This window comes from Rhyacophila brunnea, unplaced genomic scaffold, assembly GCF_057557595.1.
Source record: "Rhyacophila brunnea isolate RB1 unplaced genomic scaffold, BYU_Rbru_1.0 scaffold_18, whole genome shotgun sequence".
NCBI lineage: Eukaryota > Metazoa > Arthropoda > Insecta > Trichoptera > Rhyacophilidae > Rhyacophila > Rhyacophila brunnea.
Window position 1 is genome coordinate 30172065 of NW_028232837.1, and position 15532 is coordinate 30187596.

General features: G+C 35.1%; 1 protein-coding gene across 1 annotated transcript in view; it reads right to left on the bottom strand.

Moving 5' to 3' along the window:
- Nucleotides 1–227: 227 nt before the first annotated feature.
- The window catches only part of unc80 (unc80, NALCN channel complex subunit), a 104043-nt gene continuing 88738 nt past the window's right edge, over nt 228–15532 (bottom strand). Inside the window, exons 59-65 of the mRNA XM_085945058.1 lie at nt 15051–15188; nt 14808–14945; nt 11913–12086; nt 10340–10560; nt 8587–8822; nt 4755–4864; nt 228–4643 (exon numbers count right to left, since the gene is read on the bottom strand). Of these exons, the coding sequence (XP_085801184.1) occupies nt 4522–4643; nt 4755–4864; nt 8587–8822; nt 10340–10560; nt 11913–12086; nt 14808–14945; nt 15051–15188 (1139 nt within the window). The 3' untranslated portion in view covers nt 228–4521. The remainder of the gene's footprint in view (nt 4644–4754; nt 4865–8586; nt 8823–10339; nt 10561–11912; nt 12087–14807; nt 14946–15050; nt 15189–15532) is intronic.

Here is a 15532-nt window from a genome sequence, read left to right on the forward strand (position 1 = left end):
CATATATAATAATGTGTGAAAGGATGTACGTTTGTGAAATTATTCGTAACTATTTCTTTCGGAGTCGACACTGGCGAGATTACCAAAGAATCCTCAAATCTAAAATAAATGATAACGCCTCGCATATCATTATAAAAAAAATATAAATACAGTATTATAATACCCTTCAGGACTTTTATAATTTTTGTTTAATACTAAAAAAAAAATAGATTATATTATGTATTGTAATAATCGTGTGAACAAAAAGCGAAGCTGCCAACGTTCATTATTAAATAATGTGAAAAATAAATGTTAATAATAAAACGTGAGAGGCCCCGCAAATCGGCGCGGCGCGCCTTTGGCGAGAAGGAATCGGATGACATGTCGACTAAACGCGATAACGCCGGGATCGGGCGCGAAAAACATAAAAAACCGTCTGGACTAGAAACTTTGAGACGCGCGGCAGAAAATCGAGTCGCATACGCGCGTAAAACGAAATAACAAATTTTTTAAATAAAACGGGTTTTGCTAGTAAATAAATATAATGAGAGGGTGGAATATTTCAATTTTTAATATCAATGTGATTTATACAGTCAATACAATGTTGCAAAATAACTATGGGTATTAGGGTAAAATATTAAAAGTGATAGTAAGTACCATAAGTACAATGGGAAGATTTTATATAAAATTAGTAGCTATTTAATGTATGGGGTAGGAGTAATTAATAAAGTAAATTCGAATAAATTTAAAGTACAGGAAGTCTAATGAACGAATAAATTACTAAAGAAAGAAAAAGAATAAATACAGATGAAGACAATTTGGAAGCACAAAGGGAGCCACCTCTCGAAGTAAGCGCATCCAAAGGCAGCGTAGCCGAAAATTCATGATACCAAAGCTTGATGGTGTGGAGAGTGCGCACTCTCCTTTCTCGCGCAGGTTCATGGAGAGACTAGGGACGTGACGCCTGAAAGATATCGTGAAACAACAAGAGGTACTTCCGAAGTGTAACCATCTAAAAAAAAAAAAAAAAAAAAAAGGAAAGGGAAAAGGATACTTATTGTGAAAATCCATCCTAGTACCTGTGGGAAAGCCGTGCCGCCGTCAACGAGCCTGGCCGTTGTACCGCTATACGATGCCTTGCCCGCAGTAATAGGAACAGATGGAGACACAGTACCTGTCCATCTATGAGGTGATACTCCAGAGACCAGCAGATCAGTGGAAAACTTTCCACAGGAAGATATCCGCTGCTCGGAACGAGCCTGGCTCAATAGTAACGCCACTACCACGCCCTGGTTGCAAAGGCAGACGACGCCAAACGAGGTACGCTCCTATTGCACCAGAAGAAGAAAAACGTAACACGAAATAATAATTCCGAACGAGGGCCAAACGTCTACAAATGTAGCCTCTCGGAATACAAAAAAACTGGACAGCCCAAGAGTCAAAGACTGCAGCTCCACGACCCCTTCGCTGACTAGTATAAAAGAACGAGAAGAATAACAAAACCATTACGAAAACAAAATAAACGCACGACATTACAGGAGAAAAATAAAATAATAATAAATTATGACAAATGATAATAAGAAAGGAAAATAAATCAAACTCTGACTTATTCAGGAGCATTGCTTTGAGCAGGAAAATAGTAATCAAAATAAATATCGAAACAATACGTAAAGTTAGTTGTTTTTTTTTTGTTAGAATAGTTAGATTGTAGTTGAATTTTTTTATAAACTGTTATCATGCCATGTACTTAACGGATGAACAAGGAATTGGATGGGTGGCCGATGAGATCAGGGCGTACCTTTCGACTTTAATCCAGATGGGGCGAATTGATACACCCCTGTTACAGGCGGGCTTCTCCCGGTGTAAAATAATCATTTAGTAGCTCAAGTCGAAACGTAACCCTGACCTCTAGAAACGGCTTCATAAAACATCTAATCTGATTCCTTGCTCAACCACGTAAGTATTATTTAATTTAATTTAAAAAGTATAAATGATGATGGATGAAAGCGATAATTTTAAGACTAAATATAAGTATTTAAATATAATAAATTTTGCCGCGCATTGTGCGTGAAATCCTCGCGCGCCGGCGCCAGGGTCAGGCTCGTGATTCGCCGAATCAAAGATCACGCGATAAAATTTGGCCAATCACGAGAGTCCTTTTTGCTGGATGGCGTCGGTACGAGGAATTTAAAAAGAAAAAGAAAAAAAAATTAGTGAGCGTCCGGTTTTAGAACGATACGGACTGACGACTGTAACTGTAAAAAACTACAAAATAACCTTGTCAAACTCAAGATTAAAATATATACCTAATACCAAGTTACACACAAGAAAGTCTTAGTGTTTTATTTAACCACAAACATAAATATATCGTTCCTTTTTTTTTTGTGAATCCGGGGTTCGATGGACACCTGAGCTAGCCGCTGGAACCCCGGGGATCTCACAATGCCATCTCAATTATTACTAGTGAGCCGAATAAATATTTAATAAATAATAATCAGAAAGAGGAGACGGTCAGGATTAACAATATTATAAAAATTGCTTATTTTATAATAAACTAATTGAATTTGTGCAAACATTTATGATTATCTGTGACGGGTATCACACATAGTTATTCATACGTAGATAATTTCTTTATTTTTACGACAGTAGTTATTCAATTAAACTGAGTGAAGATACATTTTAGTTTTGGACGATATAATTAATTATAATATAACTATAATAATTATCGATGGATTCATCCGACTAACAATAAATTAATAAAATTGACTAGAAAATTTCATTTGTAAAAAAATGTATTACAAAGTATAGTGAACTTTCAAACCTAACAACACTGACATCTGTGACATTGGTATTAAAAAAAGTCGATTTAATTTTTCTGCCTGATATTAATTAAGCTTTTCATCAATAGATGTCGGTATTTATTTGGTTGAAAAACCTGCTATATTTTTTCCTATCAAAATCTGGAATAAAAATAATAAATTGCAACTAGGTACATAATAACTAAATTTATTATTTTGAATTAGATCAATAAAATTTACGTAATTATGTCATTTGGAATACCTACCTAAAGAATGAAATATTCAAAATGTTATATTAAAGAACTAAACAAAAGAAGATTGAATGATGAACGGAAGATTAATTAATTAGAGTGCTATTTTCAATCAGATTAATTGAGTCGTTTAGTCGCCAAACCCACTCTGGCCGATTTTTTTATAAGATTAGTTTTGAATGTATGTTGGTTGTTTCGTCAACAAATCAAAATGAATATTGAGTTGAGTCGCCAAATCCGCTCTAAAAATAAATAACTAGTTACTAAACCCTCTCTACATAGCCGACCAATCAGATGTCGCGATTCAAACCATGATTTTTAGCATACGTCAAATCGCTATACAAACGTCACCATTACAAACCTATGACGTCACCCACGTACGGTGATAAATTCTCAATTTTAGCCTTACTATTTGACTGATTTCATTAGTTAATAATGGATATTTATTTAGTTAGTGTAATGAAATCTCAAGCAGGAAATTCAAAGAAGCGTTTGATGAATCCAGATCCGTGGAAATATATTAACAGATAGTTAACATTTAATTGAATTTCAATAGTTATTAATTCTACAGTTTATATAATACGATCTCTTGATTTAAAATAAATAATGATCCTCGTACATAAAAAAACAAAAATTATTTTAGACATACACGTGTATGAAAGTTAAATAGATGCGATGTGAATCTTTTATACTGATATTTACTGAATTGTCATTAATCTCCGACTGCGTGTCCAATTCTGCTCTGTTAGCAAATGTATGTCACCATATCTGTTCTATCGGAAAGTAAGTGACTAAGCCCGCTCTTGGGATAATTCAAATGCTTTTATTTAAAATAATGCGGCACATAAATTGGATGTAAGCTTTTATTTTACCCTTTCTTATGTACCAAAAGAAAATTTCACAATAATTATTAATAATTTTTATAATATTTAATATAACAACATTAAAAATCATCATAAATCCACATAAGCCGGCTCGCATATCAGAACTCGTTTTGCCTAAAAACGTGTCGAATACCTCGATGCGACGTCATCGTTATTTAACGAAACAACAAATCACATGTTGCCAAATGGAGCTTCGCATATTGATCGAATGCAACTGTTTCGTCTGAAAAAAACATCTGGCTATTGCAATCGACATGTTGCATCCTTCTCGGGCTCCAAGTCACAAAGAAACACCTACGAATTGGTCATTCCTATACCGGCTCGCCGATCACCGCATGAAATATCAATACGTTTCAAAGGCTACCCGCGACTGTCGCTAGATGTGCAAGGTTGTGTCATGCAACACTGGCCGCCCGTTCTCGGAAGTTTTGATTTATGGCGGTCAGGCACACGAGGCGAGTTGTGATGTGCGAGCCGGCTAACAGTTTTTCGTGATTTACTCGAAAACTCAAAAAAAAACCTTGAGAACAGGTTTAGCGAATAAGCGACTCAATTGTCATATATTCAAATTAATTCTTCTGTTCTATGGTAATTTGTGCTAAAAGCTCTTTAAATGAGGGTATCTTCGTCTCTGGCGGATGGCGGTGATCGGGGAGACAGCCTAGAAGTCGGTCTGTCACCGAGTAAAGCTGTCCTTTCCCCTGATGACGATCCATTAAAACTAAACGAACCTGTAAAATATAACATCTTTGAACCATGAAACATTCATTTAGATTCAGTATTAAGTAGTTCTTCACATGTAAATGGCACAATTTTTATGGGTTATTTAGAGATATTATCACCATCGGGGCTGCGATGATGTGACAACGTGGCAGCACTGCTAGAAGAGGCATCAGGAAGTTCCGGGGATGCCAGTGGGGGCGGAGCTCTAGCCTGAAGACTGTAGCTTTCCCTGCAATAATATAGCCCATAAAACTCAATACAACCACATCGCAACAACACCTATTGATTCCAAATAACGCAATAAATGCCTATATCCTCTATCAATAATCCTATAATTGACAGAGTTAAGCAAAAAAGAACTCGTACATAACAATATTTGTAACATTAAATGAGACGATCGAGGAATGCTCGATCAAGATGGACAACAATACAAAGAACTCCTTCAATCATGGCACAGTGAAGTTAAAGTACCGTTGCTTGACTCTGCGTGGCTGGTAAGATAGAGGATATGTAGTCGGGAAGTAGCTCTTGAGACCGTTTAACCTACATTGCCACCTTTTTTTTCGTGCCAAAATACGCATACCTAGTTTTAATAATAACGTCATATAATCCAAACGTTTTGTAACTTCAATCAATATCTATATCTTATAATATCTTGTGTGAAAAGGAAAATATACTTCATATTTAATTTCCCCGAATCCACGGCTTTAAGTAATTAAAAAAATGGTGAAAACACCTCCCAAATAAACACTTCCATATTCACTACTTCTGTAATTTAGTTGACATTCACAAAACAAATGTTACTTAATGTCCCTTGTACACGTTCATGGATTTGCTGCCAGCAATAGCGTGTAAATAAAACTATCGCGACAATAACTGTTTACACACAAAATGTTGATTGTAGCACCAATGTTATCTTTTAAGTGTCAGCGAGACGTGATTGTTGTTATGTCCATGTTTTGTGTGCTGCACAGTGTAGTTTGTATAGTTTGTCGCCAGGATCGTTCCTATTAAACCGCATGTGCGTACATGTCGCGCGTGTAGCAACTATTGCCGTGGTGGGTCCCAGGTACGAATCCTGGGTCTGGCGAATACACATATTGATTTTCAATTTGTGTTTGAGTCAGAGTATGGACCTAATAGGTTGGGCAAGTGGCTTAACATCCATTTCTCATAAAAATAAAAATTTGTTAATACAAACCTCCACCCTGTGGAGGCCGATATGCGATCGGCATGTTATATAAAAAAAAGAACTTTTGATAATGCATGCAATGTTGCAACTTGCACCATTTTATTGGTACGGTTGTGACAATAATCATTGCCAGCAGTAAATCCATGTATGTATAAATGGGCTATAATGCATTGATGACGTACGTAGTGGCAGTTCTCCGCGAAGCAGATGAGGTGGTCACTTACTTCATCAGAATCTTAAAAAAATCAGTCAAAGATTTTAAAAAGTCCTGGCAACATAACTAATGCCATATATTAATACTGAACAACTGCTTATCGCAGAGAAAAAGAATTTTTTTTACAAAGGGGCGTTCAAATCTGTTAATGAATGAGGCATTAATGTGTTCACTTCGGGAACATTACTGTTGTTGTCTCGGCTGTGCTTTGGTTAAAATAAAAAAAACAGGAAGATTATCATTTGTTACTACAAAGTGGCGGCTACGAGGGTAGTCCCAGAAGTACCCGACCTAACAATGAAAACACAAAAAAATAGGGAAAAAATATCTTTATTTCTCTACTTAGTTTCCTTTTAGGTCGATTCACTTTTCCCAGTGATATTCAATAGCTTCGATACCATGTTTATAGTGAGAATCGTCGAGCTCCTCAAAATAGCCATCAACTGTAGACTCCACCTCTTCATTGTTGGCAAATCTTTTACCACCGAGCCATTTTTTCAAGTTTGGAAACAGAAAATAATCTGAGGGGGCTAAGTCTGGCGAATAGGGTGCGTGAGTAAGCAATTCGAACTTTAACTCATTGATTTTGGCCATAGCAATAACGGATGTGTGAACTGGTGCATTGTCCTGATGAAACGAAATTTTTTTTTTTTTTGCCATATGCGGTTGTTTTTTCTTGATTTAATCACTCTAACACTGCAATAAGTTTGCATAACATACCGTTGATTGATTTTCCTTTCTGAAGATAATCAATGAAAATTACCCTATGCGCATCCCAAAAAACTGACGCCATGACCTTGCCTGCAGATGGAATTGTCTTCGCCTTCTTTGGAGCCGATTCTCCCCTTTCAGTCCATTGTTTTGACTGTTCCTTCGTCTCAGGTGTGAAGTGATGGACCCATGTTTCATCTATGGTTATGAATAGATGCAAAAACTCTGCTTTATTGATGTGAAACTTCGCCTAACACTCAATTGAAACATCCTCACGATGCTGTTTTTGTTCCATTGCGAGTAATCGCGGCACCCGCCTTGCGCACAGCTTTCCAAATTTTCGGTCAATATGTGATGTACAGCACTTTTTGAAATGCCTACCATGTCTGCTAGCTCGTGCAATTTCAGTCGACGTTCATCTAATACCATTTTGTGGATTTTTATCACCATTTCTGGTGTGGTCATCACGTTTGGTCAACCACTGCGATGTTCGTGTTAGCAGCTCGTCCGGCCTCGTTTAAAATCGGCCATCCAGTATTTTACTGTTGTAAACAAAGGAGGAGACACCCCCAGAGTAGAATCTAGCGATATTGGTTGGACTGAAGCCTTTCAAATGAAAGTATTGTATCACATAATGATGACCAATTTTTTCCATGTTTACAAATTCACTGAGAGCGTTCACTGTTGATGGCTGACAAACAATTACTGAACAACGTAGCGTCGTCAAACTTCAAACTTAAGATTTATAAGGTTGGTACTTTCTAGCATGGTCATCATTTACAAACAACAACTGCCATCTATAATACATCAGGTCGGGTACTTCTGGAACTACCCGGTATATTAACCGACTTTGATGAGGAATGGTTGTTAACCACCAGCTTAATAACTCTGAATTCTAAGCCATGTGATTGGAATTAGTGACGTAAAAATTTAATGGTATGGTCCTATTCATTATTCCACTACGGTTGTTGAAAACAATGATTAAGATTAGAACTTCGTCACCCCATTTCTGACATGTTCTAAAGCCGCATTTAGACCAAGCGAGTGAATTTGCTGGAGTGGGGGAAGAACAAACATTCACTCACTTGGTATAAATGCGGCTTAAAGAAAAAATTATTGAATTACACAAATATGTGTAGGTATTGTTATATTTTATCAAACATCTTAAGGCTTCGTTATCCAGAATTAGAGTTGGGTATTTCCCGAGAAAATCTCAATCTCGAGATTCGGGATTTACCGAAATGATGAAATTTTGAATTCTCGAGATTCGGGATTTCCAGAAAAGAATTCTCGGGAATTCTCAAGATATCGGGGAATTTAAAAAAACCTGTAAAAATCCTAAAATCAGCGTAAAAACAGACAAATTTCAAAAAATATATTTTTTTTTATTTATGTAAGAAGACAAGACATAAAATAGAAGTAGGAAAACAAAAATAATTCAAAACATTACTTATTAAAATGGAATCTCAAAAAACACAGATTGTCAATTGCTGCGTCTGACAATCGCGTACGTTGTTGATGTTGCAAAAATTGCGCCCATTTTGAGTCGACATTGGCTTAATTGTGTTAAATGCCCCAATCAGTCTTGTGTTTTGTTTTTTCTGTCCACTTTTTCCATATAGAAAATCGTTTTTTCCATTAATATTAGATTATAAAGAAATCCCGAATCCCTGAATTAACATCACATATATTTGGATTCAATCTTCAAACTTTCCAAGTTAATGAATCACAATTACAACAAGTTAGAACTGGGGTGATGACTTAATCAATTTTTGTTACTAGACATCTTATGAAAATGGATGCAATATTATAATTTTGTATTAAAACCAGTTACCTATATCCAGATGTAGATGAAGTCTGTGATACTTGACTTTCGCTATCCCAAGATAGATCGGCAGGCGCTGGATTAATGTAGGGGGTGAGGGAATGTGGGGGGGTTGAAGAGTTGTTAGTAGGGAGTGGGTAGGCAGGGTGGGTGGGACGGAGGGCTGGGGGTGCAGAAAGGGGAGCCGCTGGAATGTCTTCTTGTGGACTCGACGCCCCGTCAGATTCTAACCTTATGTGTGAAACCTGAAACGATAATTTTATTGTAAATTAAAACTTGCTTTTATCGAAATCATATCAGAAGATGGTTATCAGATTTGTGGTATAGTTTCAAGGATTCCGTCATTGTGGTCGACTCACTTTGTAGTTTTCACATGGCGGGTGGCGGAAGCATGAGATGTGGAAAAAGAACCGAGGGAAGTAGCGCGACCATGTGCTTATCCTGTACTCCAATGTTGGTGGACATGACATAATATTATATCGGCATAACTTGCATTCGGAAAATACAGTAATCACTGTGAATTTTAACTGTATGTTACACAGCACATGAAACATGTACCTACAGAGTTTTTATTTTTTTCTTATGTTTTCTTTTTGCTTCCACCCAATGACATTAATATGGACGAATCATCTGGAAAAGAAAATGACACTCACTTTATTGTCGGGTCTGCCGAATGGCATAATCTGTTCTAACGCCATTACAATAAAGGTGATATTGCTATAAATTCCTGATGCTTTTTGTTGGGTCTGCCGAATGGTTCGGTTCGAACGGGTTCGCTCAAATGAACATTGACATTAGAAACACTGCTCTAACGCCATTACAATAAAGGTCATATTCCTATAAATTCCCGATGCATGATATCGCATAATGGAAATTGCGTGACGTCTACCTATATATGCGAATGCGCGAATTTACTTGCTAGCTACTGTATTGAGTGCGTCGTCCATTAATAATGTCATTGCACCACCCCCATATTTATATTCACTCTACTAACCAATTGGTAATTAAATGGTAAGAAAAAATCCTAGAATTAAAATATAACCTAGTTTTCTGTCTGAGGTCATTTATTGTTCGTTGAAGGTAAATTTTTCTTCCTCTTAATCATATTTTTGAACTGGGATTTGAACACGTCTTTTTCTTGCTGAGTGAAACGTTTTATCATTAAGCTACACATTTTAGTAGGTACCAACATTAACCTTCTGGATATAACCTAATAACTATACTTTCTGAAACGTCTTCAAAGCAGGGCTCGAAATGACCGGAGCGCCGTTCCTGTTCGTGAAATCGGTAGCATTATCGCTTCGTCTCGTGGAAAAACTAATTTAACCATGTGAGCTAGACAGGCCATATAGGTAATAGAAAATCTAACACTTATTTTTATGAAATACACATAAAATTTAATAGCTATGTAAATATCTTCAGAAAACTGTTGAGCGCTCCGGTTCGTAAACTTTTCCATTTCGAGCGCTGCTTCAAAGAGGTAGCCATTATTAACAGACTTTGAAATCATCTCAAGTATAGTTATTTAATGATATCTGCATGGTACTTGGGTCGGTAGTTAAGTGATTACATCCTTCGTCCAGCAAGAAAAAGAAGTGTGTCCAAATTGCACTCATTCAAAGATGTTATGTTTCTAAGACTTTTCTAAATTATGTATTTTCAATAAAGAGTCGTCTTGAATAAAAATTAATCAAAACAAATATAAAATTCTTACTTTATGATAACCTGAAAAGATCCCTGATTAATATAATATGTAGCTTACTTCCACTCTGTTTCGCCTACTCCTCCTAAGGCGGAAGGTGTTTCTGGACTGTGCTTTGCATCTCTGCAATCGTGGGGGCTTCTCTCCTTCCTCTCCTCCGCTCCCGTCCCCGTCCAGGTCGCCTTCGGCCACGAGCGTCCCCGAAGTAGAATTCCCGCTGTTGCCGTGAGCAACTAGACTTCCTGCACTCGCGGGTGAAAGCGGAGTACGTGATATTTCACCTATTACCAGATTTAACCGTGAGATAATCTGTCAAATGTCATACTTAAGACAAGAATCTATATTGGATTAAATAATACTTAGCAATCTTAAAAGAGAAACGGTTTTTTTCATTTTTTCATTTAAATTAATAGTGAAATAAGGCAATTAATAACATCAGTGAAATAATACATTTTTAGTTTTTTTCCAATATAAATGGTAGATAGATCTATTGTATTTCATTTATTGTGAGTTATGCCCTTTTCTTTAAAAATACTTGATAATAGGTATCACTTATCAAACTTATCACATGACCCATGACAGTGGTACACCTTAAAATTTTATTTATTAGAGTAATATGAATTAAGTTATTTTTCATTAAATCAGTAAAAAATGCACAAATTATAGAAGTAAGATGAGAGAGAGAGAGAGCGAACCAAAGTATGATGGCAATGTATTAATGACACATTTAAGTGAATTTGCCTAAGTACAACATTTATAATCTACTGTGGTATGAAAAACTTTAACAATACAATTATTCTTCGAAGATTTTTAAATTGTGAATACAAGAACACAGAAAACTAATCAAAAATAACTACAAAGTTCTGAATTTCAGTTTAAACTACTAAATAAGAGTTTAAGTACTTTAATTCTGGATATTATTATAGCAAAGGTTTATTAGATGGAGTGTACTCACCAATATATATTTTGGTCAATATGTCGAGTTTATTAAGCCAAAAGGGTGTAAGTGACGATTTGCAATTTAACAAGAGAGCCAAATGAACTACTTGATAATTTTTCGCTGGCGATAAAAATGAATTTTCTGTCTTCACAATTAGGTATCCCAATTTTGGAATAAAGTCCTTTACAGCTTTTTGGCTTAGTACCCTCGACATTGTAGAAAATCAAGGAAACCTTGCACTTTTCGTCCATAGATTATCGCTATGTTAAAAAACTTTCAAATTATGATTGACAATGTCAACTATTATTTATAATTATAATATTGTTACATGAGCAATTTATACAAATAAAAACAAAGGTTATAAGTACTTAAATCGTTTTATTTAAACGTATTGCAATATTGAATTATTGATTAAGTTCTATTTCAAGTTTTTACATTTTTGTCAAACTTGTGATTTGGTTTAAATTTAAAGTTTATGTATCATTTCATACCTTTTATAAAAAAAATATTTGTTCTTGGTAATATTTAGGAACTTTTCATGATGAAAATGTTGTTATGAAATTAATGTTAATGTTTGAACATGTAAGACTTACCTACTCCGTTAGGGAATTAGTTTTATTTGAATATTGATAGGAAAGTGCCTGGCCTGTGGTGGCAGGGATGGGTTTAAAAGAAGTGGGTGTTATTAGTTACCTGAGCAGTGCCTAAACTCAACGGAGGAGACAAAGCGCAGCTTGGGGTGCGAGGAGGCCCCCGAGATGTGTGGGTGGTGCAAGTGGTGAAGATGATGACTGGGGGAGTGGCCCCCCGACTGATGATGCTGTGGCTGAGACAGGCTGTGCGGCAGACCGCGGACCCGTGACACCCCTCCACACATACATCAACTTTGCTATACATTGCGATCTCTTCAACCGTAAAAGAATCTAACTCACACTGATCAAAAAGGCACAAGTCACCATTGCATTTAGGCCTAATTTTTCATAAGTTATCAATCTATATCCAGCATTGGATGGAAACTTATAATTGTTTATAAAGATTGTTGGCATCCAACAATAACTTTTATTAATGATTTATATTTTTTCTTATATATATATATATATTTTTAAACTTTTTAATTCTGTGGTTTCGCGGTAAAAGTCAGTTTGGTTGCAACTGAGATAATCGGTTTTGAAATAAATTACAGTTTTCAAAATAATGCTTAGAAGTTAATTGGTGTATCTTTTTTTATTTCTTTTACATTATTTATGTATAATTAAGTTTTTGATATTGTCTTATATTCAATGTTTAGAATAAGTAATTTTACTTATTAAAAATGATTTTCTCAATTTAAGCTATTTCTGCATATTAAAATATCTTTAAATGTGACAAAATCTATGATACTCCAAAAAAGGAGTTGAATTTTTATATTAGCACTAAAATCTTTATTTCGTAAAAACGCAACATAAGAACTTTTACCCTGCAACCACAGATTTTATAACAACTTAACGCAAGAAAAAAAATGTTAGGCCAATTATCAATATTGTAGTTAGGTACTTATGCCCCTTTTCAGGTCACTTTATTTCATACAAGTCTAGCATACTTTTCAAACTATCATTTTTGTTATTACCCATACTATGATATTGGTACTTAAACTATATTTTGATTAAAAAAATCTATACATTGCCCTGGCTATTCAAAAATGATATACTTCTAATACAGCGTTTCTAAACCTTTTTGATCTGTGAATTTAGGGTAATAATTTTGGTTCACGAACCAAAATAAAATAAAATTAATAATACTAAATACAGTTTTGGTAAACAACATTTTAGATCTTCTTCTGGCTGCAGTCTATTTCGAAATTTGGATTTCATTACACGCAAAGCAGAAAATCCTGATTCGCACATGTATGTTGTTGCAAAGGGCAGTAGTGCTTTCAGTGCTTCGTTTACAAGTGTTTCCAGTAGAAGTTCAGTACAGTACAGTTCAATACAACATTCTTGCCAACATGTATACTATAAATGCAGGCAAGAATATTGTTTTGTTGAGAATATTTCGCGACCCACTAATTATACCAATCGCGACCCATAGGTTAAGAAACGCTGCTCTAATAAGTGTAAATAAAAAGTTATGTTAATTAAATAAATATAATTTAGACCATAATATATCATATTTGAAAGGCAGCTGCATTATAATTTAAAAATAATTAAAGAATTCAAGGAGAATAAAAATATAACAAAGTAATTATTCAAATAGAAGGAAAAAGAAAGTAACCCCCAAATTTAGTAAAACTAAAAACCCTATTTTTGTAGAGAATAATTTTACAAAAACTATTATTTGAATCTTTACAATAAAACCTGTAAAGTTTGCTAATAGTTGTGGGCTTCATTCTTTTTCCGATTCTCAGTCAATAATGTTGAATAGTAGTGAAAATATGACTCGGTTACGACTTAAACTAAAATCTCCCAACCACTAAGCGGTTGCATGTTACCAAAGAGCCTACATTAATAAAAAGTGAAATATATTTCAATATTGGTAGATATTTAATTTACTTAGTGTAATGTGATTTCTAATAATATATTATGTAGAGTCGTACAGCCAAAAATCTACAGATAGTAATAAAATTTTGTCTAAATGAGTATGTAAAAATTATTTACACCTACCGTTGACATTAATATACACTGGAGACATTTTTCTAACAGCGGGAAATATATTTATAAATATGTAACTAATCGGTACTGAGTTGGAGTACATATGAAACATTCTAAACTAATGAAATTATCATACATGAAGGTGTGAACGGGAGGAGAGCCAATTTGTGATGTTAAAAATAAAATAATTATTGAAGCATGATTAAAGGTACTAACTAAAAAACAATTTATATATCTTCACACTAGAAAATTATATCGGGTAAAAACCTGGTAAGTACCAATAATTTTGAATCAAAAGGGTCTATGTTCATATTACATTTTTGGTAGGGGTACATGTATACAGTGACTTCCGCTTTTACACTTACGTGGTTCTATAAAAAGCAACATCCTTTTGGAACAAAAATTACGGATGGGGACCCATTAATGTTTTTAAATACACGAAGAAAATATTTTTCAATGATACCAAAGAGAAAAGGGTACTAACGATTAGTGACTTTTTTCCTAACACAGAGTTACAGAAATTTTAAGATTAAGAATTATGAATTACAGATATTTTTTTGAAATTACAGAGTTAGAAAAAGAGCAATAAGGAATTCCACTTTTTAGTTTCCATTAAAAAGTTATATCATTTATTATGAAGTTAAAATTGTTGTAAAACTATTTTAATTTGTTTTTTCTGATAATTCGTGGAATTTCTCATTTTTGATAGTAACTAATATTGAAATCATAACCAATGTAATTTTACCATGGGCTTGTTCCCATAGTTAGATTTCATTAAATTTACTTGAATCTTTTGTAGCTTCTGACAAATACAGAAATTAGAAAGAATTTATCAAAATATGTCCTTAAAAGAAAGTTTTACATTGGTTTGAATCAAACACACAAACATTCAGAAGTACATTGATAGAAATCATTTTCACGGGTTGGTATTTAAAAATTGAGGGCAATTTAAAGGAATTACCTGGGTAGAAGTGTTGTGAACTAAATAATGTGCCGGAATCGTGATTGGAAGCCAGGGAACTTCCGTTCAAACCATCTGTCGGGCCGTCACTGATTGACACGTTCACTTGGTTTGTTGTTGAACCGCTTGACACTGACTCTGAAACGTGTTACGATTACATTAAGCGTTTAGTTTCAAAGCTTAAGCCACATTCTATATGTGCGAGATTCCTATTGAGGACGCAGAGCTGACCAGAAAACTTACCTCTTTGCGGAGGCAGGGTCTGTGCCCTGGTGGTGCGGTGGCCGTGTTTGATGGATGCGACGGAGGGCCGCGAGGGTTCCTGCATTCTGCGACCGGGCCCCATCACTCCGATAGGATTGTTGTCGCGATCTTCTGACTCTGCAAGACAGAGTCATATTTTTGTATTTTCAAATATGAGCCCTACCTAAGTCCGAGACCCATTAGATCAGTACTTCACATACTGGAGGGCGCGGCCTCCTAGGGGGCCCAGGACCTTCTGTCAGGGAGCCGCGAAATATTTCAGTTCAGTAATATCTCCCAAACTTAAATGAAGACCAAAAGTGCAATTTTATTGGATAAGAACACCATTTGCTAAATCCTTAAAATATGATCATATTACATGGACAGCTCAAGAAGAATTGATTGATATTATTATATCAGATAATTCCCTTGAAGTCTTGCAGGTTTTTGGATAAGGCGACAGCAAGAATATCTGTCAATCG